This window comes from Colias eurytheme, chromosome 6 (genome assembly GCF_061535395.1).
Source record: "Colias eurytheme isolate Ceu_HAF_F1 chromosome 6, ilColEury1 Martin Lab GWU primary, whole genome shotgun sequence".
In the NCBI taxonomy this organism is placed as follows: domain Eukaryota; kingdom Metazoa; phylum Arthropoda; class Insecta; order Lepidoptera; family Pieridae; genus Colias; species Colias eurytheme.
The window spans coordinates 11,259,649-11,280,100 of record NC_142985.1 but is presented as its reverse complement, the minus strand read 5'-3'; the positions used below and the strand labels follow the sequence as shown (position 1 = coordinate 11,280,100).

The following is a 20,452-nucleotide window of genomic DNA, read 5'->3' as shown; positions in this document are numbered from 1 at the left end:
CGCAATGGGTGAACCATCCAGTATTGATGTACAAGCAATGATGAAGCTCATTTGTGATAAAATCGGATCTAGAACTGAATTAAGCTCTGAACTAGGAGATATTATAAAAGTCACTAGAGGCATATCATCATTAAAAGCTGCATCTGCGAAAAGAGGGGATGGACTTTCTCAGTATATAAATACTCGCGACTTTGTCTACGTGCATTCGGTATGCAGACAAAAATATATTAATAAAGGATGCATTACTTAATTCTTAATTAAAAAAAAGAACACCACATCTGCATGCTCCCCACCTAAAAAAAAGCTTCGAACAGCTACTTCAATTGATTTTGATTGGAAAACTAGGTGCTTCTTTTGTGAAAAAGAAGCACCAAGCTCATGCAAAACAGGATGTGGAGCATCTTGTGGGTGCAGGAAAAGTGGAATAAACTGCACTGCAGCTTGCTTAGAATGCAATGGTGACAGCTGCACTAATCCTTCACCTACAATCTATATCAACGAGATCGACGACGACGACAATAATGTACAATGATGTAACAATGTGTATAGTTAATGATAAATTTTTTTTGTAACTTATTTTTTACGATAATCTAATAAATTAACATTGAAGTTACTCTGCACATATAATTTATTACAAATAAAATTAAATTTTTCACTATAAACACTTTTTCCCCCTTCCGCCTCTCATTTTTCAGTAAATTGTTGTTAAAAATTGTTGTAAATCGAGATCGGTCAATTTTTTTTTTTAACTTTTTTATTTGAGGTTTTAATAATGCAGTCTCATACTTGATATACAGATTCATTGACTGGCCCTGGGTTCCGAGGTTTGACCATTTTTATGCCTTACGGCACTCTACTATAAGGAGCCCTTCCTCTTACTCCATGATATATGTTCGTATACAAAACTTAATATTATTTTTCCAGACCCACGCTTACCTTAACTAACCGGTAACTTTGACCCATAGCTAAAATTAACTAAGTTCGGAGAAAAAGGTTGCGTCACATCTATCTAAGGCCGTTCATATACACGCAAGAACCAAGACTGCATTGTCAGTTATATTGCGTGTTTAGGCGCCCTTTCAGAGCTGTAACATATTGGGCTGGACGATAGTTTAAGCATTTACGACCAATACGCAATCAAGCACACTGCGTTGTATACTTCTGGTATTGGCAATATTAGTAGAAAAGCAAAACGGATCAGTTTTAAAGACGATCTTATTTTTAGAGCTGAATCTCATCTATGGACTGGTGCAAACATCTTCTGATGCTAAAGGCAAACTAACCTGTCCATAAGCAAGCACGGTAGCGTTGTATCCATCGAGGGCTGCCTCCACAAGTTTCCTGACGCAGGTGTCGTACACCTCCTTCTGCGACACCGAGGGTTCGAAGGCATAATTGAATGTGAACGCTCGCTCCGAGCCCAGAGCGACCCCACCCTCGCCAGCTGGCCCACCAGCTCGCGCACATATTCCACATCCTTCGAGAACCTCGGCTGACGTCTGAGGTCTGATTCTGTAAAGAAGAAATAGATCAGAACACGTTTAAAACACATTTAAAATAGCTCAGCCAGAGACACTGTTGGCTTCGAAAATTCTATGATTACTTGTTACATAGGTTTTATCTATAGACACAGCTATAGAACGTAGACAAAAGATCGATCTGTCTATTGTTCAGAAATAAATATAGGTTTCCATGGACATAATTTAGTACACAGCTAACAGTCATAACAGGATCGATTTACAGTAATCTAAAAGTAAAATGGCATCATTTCTATGAACATAGCTCAAGAAATTATTATTTTACATTTCAGAAATACTCTTTATATTTAAAAATTAAAAATAAGTATAAGCTATAACATGTCATCGATATCATGTTGGTAACATGTGAACCAGCATTGTCACGATTCTTCACACTAGACAATGGTACATCCGGGCCTAGTGTGGTAATTAATAGCTTTAATTTATCAAATACGGGCTTAATCGGATGTTGGTACATTATTTCAAAGGAAGTTGTGTGATATTAAGTTTGCACGGTTCATTTTGAAATAAGACATTAGTTTTATTTAAAACTGAATAAGGCTAAAAAGATTTCGTGAAATTATTCGAAGCCCTAATGACATGTAAGGTGCAGGTTTTATGGTTATATTGGTAAAATTTAATATACCTAAATATATCGTACAGTTTAGAATGATTTATAAAAATGTAAATTAATTAAATGTAGGAACATAAATTCTGGAAGGTAAGCAAAATTCACGTATACTACAGTAATTGACCTATAAGTTACAAAATGTGCAAAGATCCAATATCTCTAAAATTCTTTCCGAGTCTCGAGCGATCCCTGACCCCGATGACTGCACAATGATGACCCATAAAGATTAACGAAGGAATTACACGTCTGAACGCACAATTAGGTAATTCGTACTCTTTACGCATATTGCGCGTAATGTGGGCGGAATATTAATTCAAGTAGTTTTTGAAGGGTATTTTTTGGTGTAGAGAACGAAAGTACATATTTAGAGCAACCGAATTCAATCAATTGATAATTTTAAATTAAAGGTTGATCTAATTTCAAAATTAACATATTTGTCTAAAAATGATGCCAAAAATTGGAAACTGGGAAGAATAGAAAAATAAGCGAAACATTACAATTTAATGTATCATTTCAAAACATATTCAGGACATAGCAGATTACAAACACTAAATCTCTTTAGTGTCAGCTTCTTCTATGCCTAAGATTACATGAATTGGAACAATATGAACAACTTTCGGTTTCATCAACCCCGGTCACGCGCACAATATTGACAGAGAGTGAGTTATCCGTCAAACAGATCGAGCACAGATAATGTAAGCCACGATTTATTTAATTAGCAAATAATTTCGGACCCATTATAGAGGATTGCGACACTGTCATGTTAATTAACAACATTAAATTTATTTCAATTTTAACATTGACTTAAATTAAGTGGCCAAAAATATATTTTGTAGGAAAAACCTTAATGGTGTTATTCGAGGGACCTTCTTGTGTCAAGTTATGTAAACTCTGGTAATTTTTTACGTAAAACAAACTGATTGTTTGAATTAAACAGCAAAACCTCGATCGCGACATTAATAAACTTATGCTCAAACTTTATCTCCCAACATACCACGTGTGGATGTGACGAAACCATCTGTTAACAAGTGGAATGAACATGACTAATTACGACGGCCGAAAATAAATGTCAGGAGTCATCACACTCCCTGTAATCCAAACGTAATGCCAAGAGGCAACGATCGGAAGCGACTCGCAGTCTGGGATAACGAGCTGCGCACGCACACATGCGTAAGGGTCACACGTAGAGCACACACGCGCATGCGTATGCGTCAATAGCGCCATTCATCCACGGCCCTTCAGTTATGGATACGGAAGCCTTACACGCGCTATGCCTTATAACTTCTTAGGTACGTAAAGCTGGCGATGAAAAATTAGCGAAATTAAAAAAAAACAACACCAGAATTTGTTGCTTATTTGTTGCTAATTAGTTGCTATAATGACGATTTTGTTGCTCAACCCGTTCGCTGAAAATCAGCAACAGTTCTAGCTTAACGTTAAGGTAGCGTGAAGAAATTGGAAAAAGGGATGGATCGTTGCAAAAATGCAGGTGAATTTGTTGCTAATTTGTTGCTGCATAAAAACAGTGAAAATTTTGAATTTTTTTCATTGGCGCCAAAAATAACACAGGCCACGTCAACTTAATTGTCGATTTTCGGTAGTGAAACATAAAAAAAAATTTGTTGCTCCTCACATCGTTTACTGGCACAGTGTACAGAGCCAGCAACAAAATAGAAACCGGAAGTAGAGTTAATTTTGAAACCGGTTTGCTAGAAAATCGTCCACGCCAGCTTAACTGTCGATTTTCGGTAGTGAAACATAAAAAAAAATTTGTTGCTCCTCACATCGTTCACTGGCACAGTGTACAGAGCCAGCAACAAAATCGAAACCGGAAGTAGAGTTAATTTTGAAACCGGTTTGCTCGAAAATCGTCCACGCCAGCTTAACTGTCGATTTTCGGTAGTGAAACATAAAAAAAAAATTTGTTGCTCCTCACATCGTTCATCGGCACAGTGTACAGAGCCAGCAACAAAAAAGAAACCGGAAGTAGAGTTAATTTTGAAACCGGTTTGCTAGAATATCGTCCACGCCAGCTTAACTGTCGATTTTCGGTAGTGAAACATAAAAAAAAAATTGTTGCTCATCACATCGTTCACTAGCACAGTGTACAGAGCCAGCAACAAAATAGAAACCGGAAGTAGAGTTAATTTTGAAACCGGTTTGCTAGAATATCGTCCACGCCAGCTTAACTGTCGATTTTCGGTAGTGAACCATAAAAAAAAATTTGTTGCTTCTCACATCGTTCACCGGCACAGTGTACAGAGCCAGCAACAAAATAGAAACCGGAAGTAGAGTTAATTTTGAAACCGGTTTGCTAGAATATCGTCCACGCCAGCTTAACTGTCGATTTTCGGTAGTGAAACATAAAAAAAAAATTTGTTGCTCCTCACATCGTTCACTAGCACAGTGTACAGAGCCAGCAACAAAATAGAAACCGGAAGTAGAGTTAATTTTGAAACAGGTTTGCTAGAAAATCGTCCACGCCAGCTTAACTGTCGATTTTCGGTAGTGAACCATAAAAAAAAAATTTGTTGCTCCTCACATCGTTCACTGGCACAGTGTACAGAGCCAGCAACAAAATCTAAATCGGAAGTAGAGTTAATTTTGAAACCGGTTTGCTCGAAAATCGTCCACGCCAGCTTAACTGTCGATTTTCGGTAGTGAAACATAAAAAAAAAATTTGTTGCTCCTCACATCGTTCACCGGCACAGTGTACAGAGCCAGCAACAAAATAGAAACCGGAAGTAGAGTTAATTTTGAAACCGGTTTGCTAGAATATCGTCCACGCCAGCTTAACTGTCGATTTTCGGTAGTGAAACATAAAAAAAAAAATTGTTGCTCCTCACATCGTTCACTAGCACAGTGTACAGAGCCAGCAACAAAATAGAAACCGGAAGTAGAGTAAATTTTGAAACCGGTTTGCTAGAAAATCGTCCATGCCAGCTTAACTGTCGATTTTCGGTAGTGAACCATAAAAAAAAAATTTGTTGCTCCTCACATCGTTCACCGGCACAGTGTACAGAGCCAGCAACAAAATAGAAACCGGAAGTAGAGTTAATTTTGAAACCGGTTTGCTAGAATATCGTCCACGCCAGCTTAACTGTCGATTTTCGGTAGTGAAACATAAAAAAAAAATTGTTGCCCCTCACATCGTTCACTAGCACAGTGTACAGAGCCAGCAACAAAATAGAAACCGAAAGTAGAGTTAATTTTGAAACCGGTTTGCTAGAAAATCGTCCACGCCAGCTTAACTGTCGATTTTCGGTAGTGAAACATAAAAAAAAATTTGTTGCTCCTCACATCGTTCACCGGCACAGTGTACAGAGCCAGCAACAAAATAGAAACCGGAAGAAGAGTTAATTTTGAAACCGGTTTGCTAGAAATTCGTCAATTTATTAACTCTACTTCCGGTTTTTATTTTGTTGCTGGCTCTGTACACTGTGCCAGCGAACGATGTGAGGAGCAAAAAAATTTTTTTTTATGTTTCTCTACCGAAAATCGACAGTTAAGCTGGCGTGGACGATTTTCTAGCAAACCGGTTTCAAAATTAACTCTACTTCCGGTTTCTATTTTGTTGCTGGCTCTGTACACTGTGCCAGTGAACGATGTGAGGAGCAACAATTTTTTTTTTATGTTTCACTAGAGAAAATCGACAGTTTAGCTGGCGTGGACGATTTTCTAGCAAACCGGTTTCAAAATTAACTCTACTTCCGGTTTCTATTTTGTTGCTGGCTCTGTACACTGTGCCAGTGAACGATGTGAGGAGCAACAAATTTTTTTTTATGTTTCACTACCGAAAATCGACAGTTAAGCTGGCGTGGACGATTTTCTAGCAAACCGGTTTCAAAATTAACTCTACTTCCGGTTTCTATTTTGTTGCTGGCTCCGTACACTGTGCCAGTGAACGATGTGAGGAGCAACAAATTTTTTTTTATGTTTCACTACCGAAAATTGACAGTTAAGCTGGCGTGGACGATTTTCTAGCAAACTGGTTTCAAAATTAACTCTACTTCCGGTTTCTATTTTGTTGCTGGCTCTGTACACTGTGCCAGTGAACGATGTGAGGAGCAACAAATTTTTTTTTATGTTTCACTACCGAAAATCGACAATTAAGTTGACGTGGCCTGTGTTATTTTTGGCGCCAATGAAAAAAATTCAAAATTTTCACTGTTTTTATGCAGCAACAAATTAGCAACAAATTCACCTGCATTTTTGCAACGATCCATCCCTTTTTCCGATTTCTTCACGCTACCTTAACGTTAAGCTAGAACTGTTGCTGATTTTCAGCGAACGGGTTGAGCAACAAAATCGTCATTATAGCAACTAATTAGCAACAAATAAGCAACAAATTCTGGTGTTGTTTTTTTTTAATTTCGCTAATTTTTCATCGCCAGCTTTACGTACCTTAACTTCTTTCTTGTCGCAGCAATCATCACGTAGAGCGGTAACATAAATTAAAATTGACTATGTGAAGAAAATACGAAATTGTCATTAAATTTTCGGTAAAGCTTTGTTTTGAGATGCTGTTTATGTGTTTTACTCCTTTAGCGTTTTAAAGATGTGTTCACGAGAAAAGTTTGCGGAAGGACGGATCACCTACGTCAAGCGATACAATAATGATGGATCGAGGCTGCAGAGCCATTGATGAATGATAAATAAACAGTTTTCCACAACAATATCCTTATTGTAGTAAAATTTTTAAGTTAGCAATTTTTAATTTCATTACATCCAAAAATTTAAATGCGTTTTCTTTCGCCTTTATACACAAATAAATTATTTATTATGCCCAAATTAACACTTCGACAAAACTATCACACCTTTTACCTCCAGAAACCTTTTAGTGCCTATTCCCCTACTTCTTGGTACAATAAACCTGGCAACATTTCAAACCACACCGATCGTTTCCCAGTAAGACCTACGCGCATTGTTTATGCTTTGCGAAGCCGAGGGTATTGAACGGCAACTATTATAATTGCAAGGAGGCGCACGCGATTCTCGACTTAAGAAAATCGTTGCATGTTAGACAATGTAAACGTTTGCGGAACGTTCCTGCCTTATTTGTTTGCTTCTTGTCCTAGATATGTTAGACTCATAGTTGCCTGTTTAAGGTACGAGTTAAATATTTTCAAGCAATCACCAGTAAATGTTTTGTTTGACGAAATAGGACTGTAACTGATAAGTAAAGGATTAGGGCTAGGCAAACTTAAGGTTTAGAAATATGAAAAGAACTAGGATGTAAAGTGGAGCGAGTTCATTATTTAGAAATAATTTTCTTTGGTCAGGAAGATAATTGTTAAATGCAAGACAGCGTTACATGTTTACGAATCGTTCCTGATTCACTTGATGTTATCATGGCTATGTACGATTAATTGTTGCCATGTTAAAGATGCTTTAACACGAATATACCTATTATGGAAAAGTTGCGATTTTTACAGATATGAATTGACAGACTGTAGATAAAGCAATTTTAAATTTCGTAATTTAGCTTTATATCTTTTACCTATGTATGGTACCTTTAGCCTATAATATCATACTCGTAGTTTTCTATATTTCCTTGTCGACTATTTAATTTATCATTTGAGGAAAGTTTTCTGGTTTAAAGCAAGTTATCATATTAATTATTATACCTGTCAGGTCCCTACAACTGGTTCACTCAACTGATCAATATTATATTTCGTTGAGCATAATATATTTTAATTCTAATTATATATTTAATCATTACGAACTCCATTACTTAAGTATACCAAAACCAATAATGAACCTACAAGAAACGAATAATCCTTTTGCCTTAAAACACTTTGTACCTAATATGAGGATAAATTCTCCTGTAAAATCAGCAATACTACTAACTAAACAACATTTACAGCCCCGATACAAACTTCTCCCAAAGAACTAATAAGCCCATACTACTAGCACGTACCGCTACACTCGAGTCCCTTCTCCTTGTAAAAACTAAAACACACTAGGAACAGAAACTTGTCACGACGCTTGCTGAGATGTGCTCATTAAGGGATAAACTTGGCAGTCACGTATCCGTCATGCTTTCAGCTGATGTGGGACATATTTTTCATTAGCCGAGTACTTTACGATGATGTTGGTAAGGGAATTTGGGTAATTAGTTAGTAATTAGCTACTCTTTGTGTGGTTTGAAATTAGAAGTTATTATAAAGCCAACGATGAAAAATTAAATGGTACAGATTAATATTTCTTGATAACGTACGCGTTACGTAGCTCTAATAGCATAGTTTGCACTCTACTATCTCAAAAACTGTTTATTAGTTTTTCAACAATATGAAGACAGACAAGAAAACCCTATGGAACAAAAAACTAATTAATACTAATTTAAAAATATGTATATTTTTATTATTTAAATTGTTACTCAATCTCGTGAATTAATTTAATCTAAATATTAATAATTAATTAAGTATTACAGATTAATAATGTGTGCTAAAATTTAAACAGTAATTTTACGAAAATTAATACAACACATACCACAGGAACAATCAACCGGAACTAATCAAACCTTCAACATGCCAACCACTCAATTATCGTAATTGTTAAATACAACACGACCAGTACAATGAGGCCTTACTTTTGTATTACAACCAATACATTACAGAGATCAAAATATACAAGACTTTACAGCTACATAGAGCACCAGTTTATAATTTCGGTAATAATGCACCGGTTTAAACAACCCAATCTTCAGTTCTCACTTGGACATCCTAAGCTTGGCTAACTAATCCAGAATTAAATACTAATAATAAATAGTAACATTATTTCCTGTAAAGTCAGAAATAGAAAATTTATAGATTTTTATTATACACAGATGCCTTGGCAGATGCGACCAAAATTATGTAAGATAATCCGCTACCATACTATTAACATAAAAATTTGTAACACCACAAAAGTCAATCAATGCCCGATTAAATCGGAACAGAATTAGCTAAAGGCTATGTAGAACACTCGTAGGTGGAACATAGCTGGCTACCCACCAGCTGCCATTCAGCGTGGGCTTACAGTGCCATAACCTCATCTTTGTCCTTTCAAAACGATCTACAAAACAGGTTATGAATTAATTTTAATAGTTTGCATTGAACAACGCATTAATGTTGATCACAATTGCGCGGGAATGCACGGTAATTGCTTTGATGTATAAATTTATGTGTTGGTATTGTTTAATATAATAACAATAGACAAAACTTGGTTGTAATGTAAACAGCTGAACATTACCTTCATATTTTATCCATATTATCGATTCCAATTTTCTGAGATTTATTATGTATTTTGTAATCGTTGATGAAATATCAAAGTAGATCCAGACTATAGAATTGCTCAGTGACAAGAAGACTATTGATATTATCCAAGTTGTATAGGTACCCTACAGTTCGTTAAATACAAAGAATAACACCTGGCGAAGTCGGACAACAAGAACAGTTTATTTCTTCCCTTCGAGTAGCAATTATAGAAATTACCGTTATCAAGAAGCGTTTTGAATTATTAAGTTGAATCGATCCATGAAATTAGTTCAATAAATTTTCAAGTTGTCATCGTTGTTCTTTCAAGGTCTGAGTAAATGGTCTAGATTGGTTCACGTGGAATATTACAATAGTTTAATGTTAATATTTAATGTGTGATATGGTCACGGAGTATCGGACTCCCCATTAACTAAATTACGAACAGGATACTAGTGTTCTTTAAACAGCAGTATAAAATTGTGAAAATATATTTATACTTTCATATATTGTATATGGTTTAGTCTATAAGAATAAGAACAAAGTGATGAAATTTCTTAGAGCCTCATATCTACTGCAGTTGACTCCGCAGAACAAATTAAATTTCCGCTCGTCGCATTCACACCCACAATAAGCAAATTTGATGCTACCGCAACAGAAGGTGTTAACAACAAAACTATTAAATTTAATAAATGCCCATGAAATACTTATATTTTTTGCACCGCGCTACCATGCCTGGTGAGTGTGGTAATATGATCAATGATCATATACCAGACGACGCGGTTGGCGCAGTGGTAAAGTAGTAACTGCATCATTTAGATCATTTAGAAAATGATCGTTATTTTATTATTTGATAGACAAAGCTTCTCTCCAAATTCTATCCCAGATATTTATTTACAGAGTTAAACGTTAATCACAGATCGGAAGAAGTTAAATTATACTCCAACAGAATGTTTCCATCTCCCCTCTATCTAACACGGGATATGATACAAAACGGTTGATCCCATGGAGTTGCACTTACGAGAGGATGTCCAACAGCTCACAGGGGTCAATAAGCCGCCAGTTACTTTGATAAATGACTAACATGACAACTAATTTGCTTCCGGAAAAGGGACATTAAGAGTACGCATCGTTGTTCGCCCTTTCAGACCTTTAGGAGACTTAAATACATAAGCTTCTAAAGATATGTATGAAGGCACATTAGGTACGGTGCAATAGTAATTTTTTAAAATATTATTTTGCAAATCATGACAGGAAAATTAGGAAAAGCTCAATTATTATTTGATCGTTATCCAATGTTAATTGAATAATTGTAAGTATTCAAGTGTGTGATGAGAATGATAATAGAGCGAAAAAGACACGAAGTTTAACCATCTTTTGACGTAACTTTTAATTGTTTAACTTTTTTATACCCAAACGCCTACACGTAAAGTCTGGGTAGGCTTGCGGAAAGAGGAGGCTGAGCGGGTCCGCGAGAGGGATCCTCACGCGGACCCGATCCGGCGCCGACGCCCTATTGGGCGTCGTCGTCGTGTTGCGGCTGATTTACGCGGCCGCAACCAGCCTCCCTAACGAGGGGAGCCGGGCGATGGAGCGGGGATTTAGTCCATCGTCCGGAGAGATGTGGTGGCGTGAGACGTGTTCCGCTCACGCCGCCCCATGAGGTTAGAGCTGGTTGGCTCACAATTTGTTTTGGCCCGGCGACGGGCAGCCGCTGACGGGGTCACGGAAGAATTCTACCATACCCGTGGCCCCGTCGTTGATGCGGCTTGACGGAACACAGTGGGGTTTTGGTCGGTAGGAATCCGACATAACCCACGGCCCCTTCCCCGGAGGCCGTGGGTATCTATGCAAGATTTTTTTAGGTATCTTTGCTTACGATCTAATAAAATGCTATAGTTTGTTGTTTCGTCCTTGCTTCACATCACAAACTAAGAACGAATTGACGCATTATCTTGTTCGAAGCACCTCGAAGTTAACTAGCTGTTTGCCAAGTATCTGAGAGTATATAGCAGATACCTACATATAGAAACAATCCCCATTGAACCAAAACTTCATCTTTATTGTGACGTCCAATTATGAAAGTACCAAATAGAGCTAAAAATTAACATGTTATTAAAAGTATTCATATTTACCAATATAATTTGGAAAATCCAAAAGTGCACGCCTCATAATTTTTTTTTAATAAATATTTATTAATTATTATTTTTGTTTATTTAATAACAATTAAACCACATCGAATCAGACCCTGAAAAATGAAAGGGTTCTATTCCTGAGCATACTCAAGCGTAAGAGAAAAAAAAAGACTCGATTAGTAAAGTATTTCGGTCGCTATCGTGTTAACAAGAATAAATAAAACCGGCCAAGTGCGAGTCGGGCTCGCGCACAAAGGGTTCCGTAGCAGCAAATATAATAAATTACAGTTAAATCAACCTATCTCAAAAACTATAAGAGATACTTTGATCAAACCAAAAATCGTTGAAAGAGTTAATTAGCATGCATCACCTCTATTTTTTTTAGAATTTTATACCCCGTAGTTATAAAAATAGAGGGGGGGGGGACATACTTTTTACGACTTTGAGAGCTGATATCTCAAAAACCGTTCACTTTAAGAAAAATGTTTTTTAGAAAACTTTATATCATTTTAAAAGACCTTTCCATTGATACCCCACACGGGTATGTACATCGAAAAAAAAAATTTCATCCCTCAGTTACATGTATGGGGGGCCCCACCCCCAATTCTTTTTTTTACTATTTAGTGTCATATTTTTGTAGCGGTTCATACAACACATATTCCCATCAAATTTCATCACTGTAGTACTTATAGTTTCCGAGTAAATCGGCTGTGACAGACGGACAGACGGACAGACGGACAGACGGACATGACGAAACTATAAGGGTTCCGTTTTTGCCATTTTGGCTACGGAACCCTAAAAAGGATCCGCACATACAGACACACGGACGTCCAAGACAGAACTTTTTTAAACTGTTTTTTAACTAGTTTAAATAACAAAAATGACATCAAAAATATCATGAACGTTAAAAATAGTGTTTTTTCTTAATATGTGTGTGTATGTATTATCTTACAAGTGCAATGTATGATACATAAAGACATTTTAAGTTAGAAAAATCAGATGTTTTGCGCGAAGTGACAGTAGTACCCACCTCAACGCTTCGCTTATGAGGCGTGCAATACAACAAAAGTGACCACCAAATGACTTGAAATATAATCAATCAGACTGACAGGTTGTTATTGTTATAATACAAAAAAACTGCAAGTCAATAGGTATTAGGATAATTAAGTCACAATGAACTATTCAAAGCAAGCGGACGGATGTCAAGACAAAATTATTAGTATGTAATATTATATAATTAGTAACACTGTAGTCCAATACAAAATTATCCAGGAATAATATAGATGTATTCTCGCAATTTATAGGAGAAACAATCCCTTCGGCAACTAATTTGGTAATAAAAGGTTGTCAGAAAATGAAATTCTATCCAATCATACAATCTACAATACTGTTTTGATATCACATAGCCGTACTGCATGCTAAAATATGAATAGTCTTTCTTTGTTATGGTCCGGGAGCCAGCAGCAGATTTTATGACCAAGTTCCTCTCAAGCGGTAATTAGTAAAATGCATCAAAGTATAGTATTATGAAGCCTCGTGAACGTCAGCTGGAGCTCGGTTGGGGGGAAGAGCGGTTGTAGCCTCCCGTATCAGCTGACGGTTTTTCCACCAAGATACAGCCAGCTGACATATATATTTATCCACAGTTACATATAAGCTATCATCAGGTAAATTTTTGTTTGAGAGGAAATAACGGAAAATAAATTTTTCTTTAAATTTAACTTTCATGTTCGAGACACCAGCTGACGTATGAGTCATGAGTCGACTGAATACACCATGTTGTAACCAGCTGACTATTTTTTTTCGTTGAGATATTGGGTTAGCTACAATTTGACAAATTTTTAGCTGAGAGGAAATGAATGAATGAATGTATTTTTTTTCCTATGTGCGTGGGAGGCTACAACCGCTCACCCCCCCAACAGAGCGCCAGCTGACGTTCACGAGGCTTTATAATACTATACTCTCATGCGTCTGACGAATTATCTCTTGAGAGGAAATAGTTAACCAAATTTGCACCTGGCTCCCTAACCATTATCAACATAGCAGTAAGTAGACTTCGCTGACTATACAGCTGCATCAGTTAGCTGTCAAGTGACTAGAATGAAGGTAAGTTTTTTACACAACACCGTCTTTTAAAAAGGAACTATAGTTTACCATCTTGCTTTGCCTTTATTTTTATCTCTCGGGTCTAGCAGGACGCAGAAAGCTGATCATCTACTTGTCCGTAAAGAAACGATCAGTGAAATAGATGAATTCATAACGCATCTGCATCTTACCCTACTAGGGGACACGGGACTTCACACTATGCCTTATTGAAGGGAAAACTTTTGAAGTGAAAACTTCTTTAGCGGCGTTGGGTATAAAATCTTAAACTCGCGTCAGGACACGTGGCCTGATCGAAAAAGCGTAAGACGGATGTTTTTTTTTTAGCCCTTATATTCCATGCGTAAGACAGATACCATTCCAAAATATGAAACATGCTGAACGTTAATAATCAATTTTTCACTTCTGCCGGCACTCCCGGAGTGCAACCCTTTTTTTTTACTTTATTTTTTTTTTTACTTTACGGACCATATTTACTAACCAAATATGGTTCCAAGTTTAGGTCGAAAACCAATTAACAAGACAGATTTACAAACATATCTTTTAACATTACATCATCAAATCAAACCTCTTATTTTGAATATAAAGGCGTCATTAAAATATTTTTTGCAAGCGATAAATCAATTTGAAATAACTTCAAGTATTTAGAGTGGCACATGAATTTAATTAATTGATATATAATTGCGTTTACGTTTCCATGACATTTTGCGTTGTCCATTTATTATTATCACATTTAAAGACCAGTTAAAATGAAAGCGAAATTTTTTTACATAAGTATTAAATATAATATGTACTTCGGTATGTTAATTATAACATTTAACTTTTTCTATAAATGTGCGTTACTTAAAAAATTGTACCTATTTTTTGATGGTACATATTACCTTTAAATTCAATCAATAAAACGTATGAAATAACTGTCTATATTCTATAAGATTGTATTCATAAACATGTAATTATTTTTTTAAACTTTTCCAACGTAGATACCCTTGCCCTTTACCTGTTATATAAACAACTACTTGCTTGAACAAATTGCAGTCTTCAAATTCTAACGCAATTAGCAGCCCACTTAGTAACACAAAATTACAATTAACATTAGCTAAAATATATCTGCTGCTAACTGCAATATGTTAACATAAAGTATGCCATTGTTGGAGCATTAATCTATGACCAATGAATTATGTATGAACATGCGTGCCACTGTCCAAGGACGATTATCTTGTATACAAACAGTCGTAAATCGTAAACAAATGCGAAGTTTGCGTTTTTCTGGTATTATTTATACCAGTTTTTTCATCATCATCATCATCAGCTTATATACGTTCCTCGGGTACTAGCCAAAAATCCATTAATGGATTAAATTCAACATCTAATAAACTAGTTTATCAATAAAGCAACAAGTAATAAAGAGTTAAATTTCAATTTGTGTACATCGGCATCCAACCTGAAGATACACACAGAATATTCTCCGCTTTCAAATTCTCTATCTCCATTAAGGCTACGCTTCATCGTACGACATCAACGACGGCGCGATGAATAAAAAATATGTAAACTCATATAAAAAATGTACACAGCTTTTATTGGATTTTCTCCTGTACTGTGTACTTACACGTCTAGTCACGTGCTCGTCGTCTGGTCTATCGTATGCAGTACAATGCGTTGCGTCCCCTTGTCTAGGGAGCCTTGTTTATCGAATCGATTTGTTCTTATGAAATTCTATCTTTAATATGGTGTGTGAAGTTGTATGTACTGACTCGTTTATTATAAGCGTTTTTATTAGCTCTGATGTAGATGAATGGTGTTGTTATACCAAAAATAAATATGACGTTTTAGGATACATAGCCGAATGTGCTCATCACTATACAAACGAACATTGGTTAAAATAAACGATATCAATTAATCATCAAACTAAACTTAAACGTAGTCGTAATTAAGGTATTGTGTAGCTGAATCCTCAACCTAATGAGATCCTAAACGGCACCTAAGTCGTACTAAAAGTTATAAGTTATAAGAAGACAAGTAGCAATTGGGCTAGACAAATATCGCAGATATTGCACTGTAATATTGCACTTACTCGTAGGATTGATCAATACAAGAAATATTTAGTAATCTATGTTACAAGTTCCAACATTACCGATATTACACGCGTGTTGACACAATATATTATTACCACTGAAGGATGCTAGGCGTCAATTCGCGAAGTTCAAACATCGGTTACATCAGCGCCACACCTTGCTAAAGCTATTTGTCACTTGCGATTTTGCGCATACATCTATGCAAATAAATTTAACGCTTTTCGCAAGGACAGATTTGATAATAAATGTATACGTATTATCATTCTGTCCATATACTTGTGGGAAGGTGTTTGGTTCTATTAATGTTCTTCACGTGTAGTTAGTATGAATAAAATAGGTAGTTTAAATATATTACATCTGTTATTCTTTATGCATTTTAATAGTCAATGAATAAAGTCTTAACTGCATTACTCGCTTCTACTAACTACTAAATGGCTCTATTAGTTTTATTATCTACGGGTTATATTAAGAATAAGCTTATCCTTTGAAAAACTATGAGCATTATCCTTGATTAATGAGTACCTAGCTAATTCTGCGATTTCACGGAGAATCGAACCGGGTTGTACCCGGATTAAATATTCTTCTAGGCTAAATTGAGATTTTGCTATCAGTGACTATATATTTATAAGCAAACAATCATTTAAATATTTTTCAAATATAAATAAATATAGTGCTTACAATACACATATGCAGATTGTGTAAACATTATCGTGTTGCGTAATTAAGTAGTTTGTATAAATTGTCATTACTTCTAGTCAATTAATGAAAATCCTTTAATAAGCAACACATAATTTATATGTAATCTGCAATTAAACTTATAAACGTATTCTAACCAATTTTATAATGATGTCATCCATGTATACTGATTGTAGGAGTTAGGTTCATACTCATAACAAAAAATGTGTGCGTATACTGGTGTACACACGTAGGAAGTGAAACTTCTTTATGACCTTATTTAAAAATAAAATTACTATATGCAACTTTACAGAAATACGTAGAATCACGCGTGGTAGGGATAAGAAAAAGATGGCGCGTAACGGAAAAATGTCACGCGTATTGAAAAAATGTTACACTACATTTTTTTCCAACCCCGATAAAGAAGTTTCACTTCGTAAGTACACTAAAAGTGTTCACTAAAGCAAACTATTTTCATTTTTTGGCTGTGTTTTTATTCTAATAAACACAGGCGGCCAGGCGCCGAAGGGTGACTTTTATCTAATTCTGGGAAGCCATGTCGTTTCATACATCGGGGAAATTATAAGTTAAGTTTAGTTCATGTGATTTACGTACGAAAAGTTTTAGGCACCAGAACTACTAGACAGTAGACACACACTTTGATGCGTGGTTACCGTTATCGGTAGTGTCATTTTCCAAGATAAATGAGTAGGTCTAATAGTAGGTACTATTAAGAGGGTTTTCTATTTTTATATCCAATTTATGTAGAACGTACGAATTTACGATGACTTCTTAGTAGATAAATGAGGAAGGTACCTAAATATGCTTGAATTCGATAGTCGATACTGCTTGTTATAACAAAAGTAGTTGACCAACATGTATGGTACGAAAAATCAATGCAAAATACATAGGGGAAGCGGACCCCATCCAAATTGATTGTAACTAGGTATAAAATAGTACTAATAGGTGCATGTATAAAACATTTCCCCTTCAAAACTCGACTTAGTACACAAACTTTTTAAAAGACCTGCAGTTTTAAATATTCATTAAAACTCTTTTCTCATTAAAATATACATAGATAAAATTATTCCACAAATAAAAGTGCAAGTACCACACATTTAGCAACCAATTAGGTACATTTGGATGTACGCTAAAACATAACTTTTAGCACGTATTCACGGAAAGTACCAACATTTAATTGAGCCACACTACCTGCTCCTGTTACGAGATAGAAGCCTTGTAGATAACAAGAATACAAAGATAACAAGATGGAAACCGATCAATGATTCTCATGGTTAAGTGTTCGATAGGAGTAAAATTATATTCAGTATTTATATATTACTAGCTTTCCGCCGCGGCTTCGCCCGCGTTTTCAGAGAAAAACCCGTTCCCGTAGGATTTCCGGGATAAAACCTATCCTATGTCTTTTCTCGGGTATCAAAATATCTCTATACCAAATTTCACGAAAATTGGTTCAATAATTTAGGCGTGATTGAGTAACAGACAGACAGACAGAGTTACTTTCGCATTTATAATAATAGTATGGATTCATAGGGCAACCATATAATGCGCCCTGTTGATGGAGGAATCAAACGCAATCTATGTGCTATTAAGTCAAACGTCACTTTGTTCCTAGTAACATTAACACTTAAACTGTCAATCGGATTGCTGTAAAAAAAATCTGGTTTGATAGACTATACAGAGAGCAGGTCTTGAAATCTTCAGCAATCCACGTAGACTTCTGCTTCGACGAAGCTAGAGACCCGCGACATATGCCACTAAAACTTTTAGACAGAACAGTACTTTTTGAGTAGGAATCACACATAACCTAGGGCCGTGGGTACACGTAAACGAATTCTCTGCTTAAAAAGTTTATGACTAACTTCTCTCAGGCATAGTAGGCGCTAGAAATAGAATTGAAGATATTTTATCATATTATTAATATCCTAGTGACGGAGTTAGACCATTTTCATTTCTATTCTTAGGAGCATTGGACAACAGAGTATAGGCAGATTGTATTTTTTTATATTTGTTACCTCGGAACTTTCTACTGGGTGAACTGCTAATTATATGTACTATGGTAGTAAGAAAGTGCTCTCAGTCTGTCTAACTCTATGTTATTACTCTATGTTACTACTTCTGAAGTAATAAGAAAAGCCTTAAAATAATTACATTATAGTGTGTTACATTAATTGTTATAAAAACAGATATTAATAAACCACTGAGTTTTTCCAATGCAAGAATAATATAGTTCAATGAGTAATCATAACACAATGGACCTTGATTTGCTTTACAACTTCATTATATACAAAACTTACATGGACTTCTTGAAAGTATGTACAGATATATTAATATTACATAATTAATTTTAGTTTTCATGTAAAATATCATCTTAAAATATGTCCGTCATTTGTAAGTGAATTACTTTTAAATCACAAACAGTTTTAAACAAGTAAAGTCTAGTATATATAAGTGTGAGTAATAAACAAAATGATGCCATAGGTTACAATTTCCTTTCCTTTACGAATTGCAAGACTATTGATACAACTCTGATTGTCAAAATGACTTCTAGGGAGTTCCTAACAAGGTCACTTAAGTCTCCTACACCTTTAGTATTATCAAATTGAGGTGACCTATTTCTTAATCTAACCCAAAAAAAATGCATTATATTCTTACCTGACTGCAACCCGTACGCTGGATTCATCATTTGCCATGACTGCATATGATGCTCTGTAAAAGAATATAGATACAAAGTTTTACAACATTTTTACAAAATTTTAAAGCACAATGTTCATTTAGTATTGGAATAAATATTATATTCTTCACAAATAAGAATAAGTCTTAGTTCGATAGCTTTAAATAAATATAAAGATAATTACAATTGAGTTGTTTTAAAATTAATGAACCTTGGTCCAGTAAGTTATTTATTAATTGAAAATTTCACTATTGCACAGTATTTTAATAAATACAGAGAAGAGTTTCTTCAGACAGATCACCTGTAAAGAGCAAATCTATACTAATATTATAAAGCTGAAGAGTTTGTTGGTATGTTTGTTTGAACGCACTAATCTCAGGAACTACTTGTCCGATTTTAAAAATTCTTTCGGTGTTGGATAGCCAATTTATCGAGGAAGGTAATCAGGCATATATTATCGTGCTAAGACCAACAGAATCGGAGCCAAGCGGGTAAAACCGCGGAGCGCAGCTAGCGCTAAATGAAAACAAACAAATAAAGCTAGATTAAGTCTCAATATTCGAGGAAATAACTCTTTATACAAAGGAACAGGCAGGAAAAACTTTCTTATTATTGTTAAATTTTGCTTTCTATAAGTTACGGAAATTCCCATCCTAGATACGAAACCCTTGGACGAGATAAACAATCAATATGTTATGTGTTATACAATATTATGTTATACAATAAAAACAATTAGGCTAACGTTAGTGACATGAGGATATTAAAGAAAAAGGCACTGCACTTACCATACACGAGATAAAATATATAATTCCACGGAATTAGTACACTTTTCTTTCATGTCCGTTATAAAGACACGCTAAATAGACACCGATCGAGATTTACGTCCATCTTTCACCATTCAAACAAAATTTAAAAACAATGCGGCATCAGAAGCAATAATAAAATATTTTTTCAATTACCATAGAGACGGCGTATGTCGATTTTTGTTTATCAATACAGCGTTTAAAAACGACACTTTTATAAACAAACCGATAGATAAAACGATAATAACCTTTCGTAACCGCAAGAATTCGATAAAAACTAAATATACAACCGACAGCTTGACTCGCATGAGCGAGTTTGACAAATGACACCAAAATGCAAATTGCAAAACCAAATTTGACGTTGACAATGGACAGCCATTTTCTGTCATAATGATATGTCATAATATTTACTTGCCAGAATAAAAAATAATAAATCACAATTATTACATAACAATGAAATGATAGTAATCAAATATGTACATATTTTGTAAAGTTTATAATTCTAAGCAATTCTCTATTTTTATAAAATGATTATGACGTTATATTAAGAAACTAGCTTATTTATTTTAAAATCAGAGCCATCTAG

General features: G+C 35.3%; 1 protein-coding gene across 1 annotated transcript in view; it reads right to left on the bottom strand.

The window, feature by feature from the left end:
* The window catches only part of Klp31E (kinesin-like protein 31E), an 80,159-nt gene extending 59,978 nt beyond the window's left edge, over nucleotides 1-20,181 (bottom strand). Inside the window, exons 1-3 of the mRNA XM_090103165.1 lie at nucleotides 19,849-20,181; nucleotides 19,045-19,098; nucleotides 1,284-1,512 (exon numbers count right to left, since the gene is read on the bottom strand). Coding sequence (XP_089959291.1) covers nucleotides 1,284-1,512; nucleotides 19,045-19,082 — 267 coding nt within the window. The 5' untranslated portion in view covers nucleotides 19,083-19,098; nucleotides 19,849-20,181. The remainder of the gene's footprint in view (nucleotides 1-1,283; nucleotides 1,513-19,044; nucleotides 19,099-19,848) is intronic.
* Nucleotides 20,182-20,452: the final 271 nt, after the last annotated feature.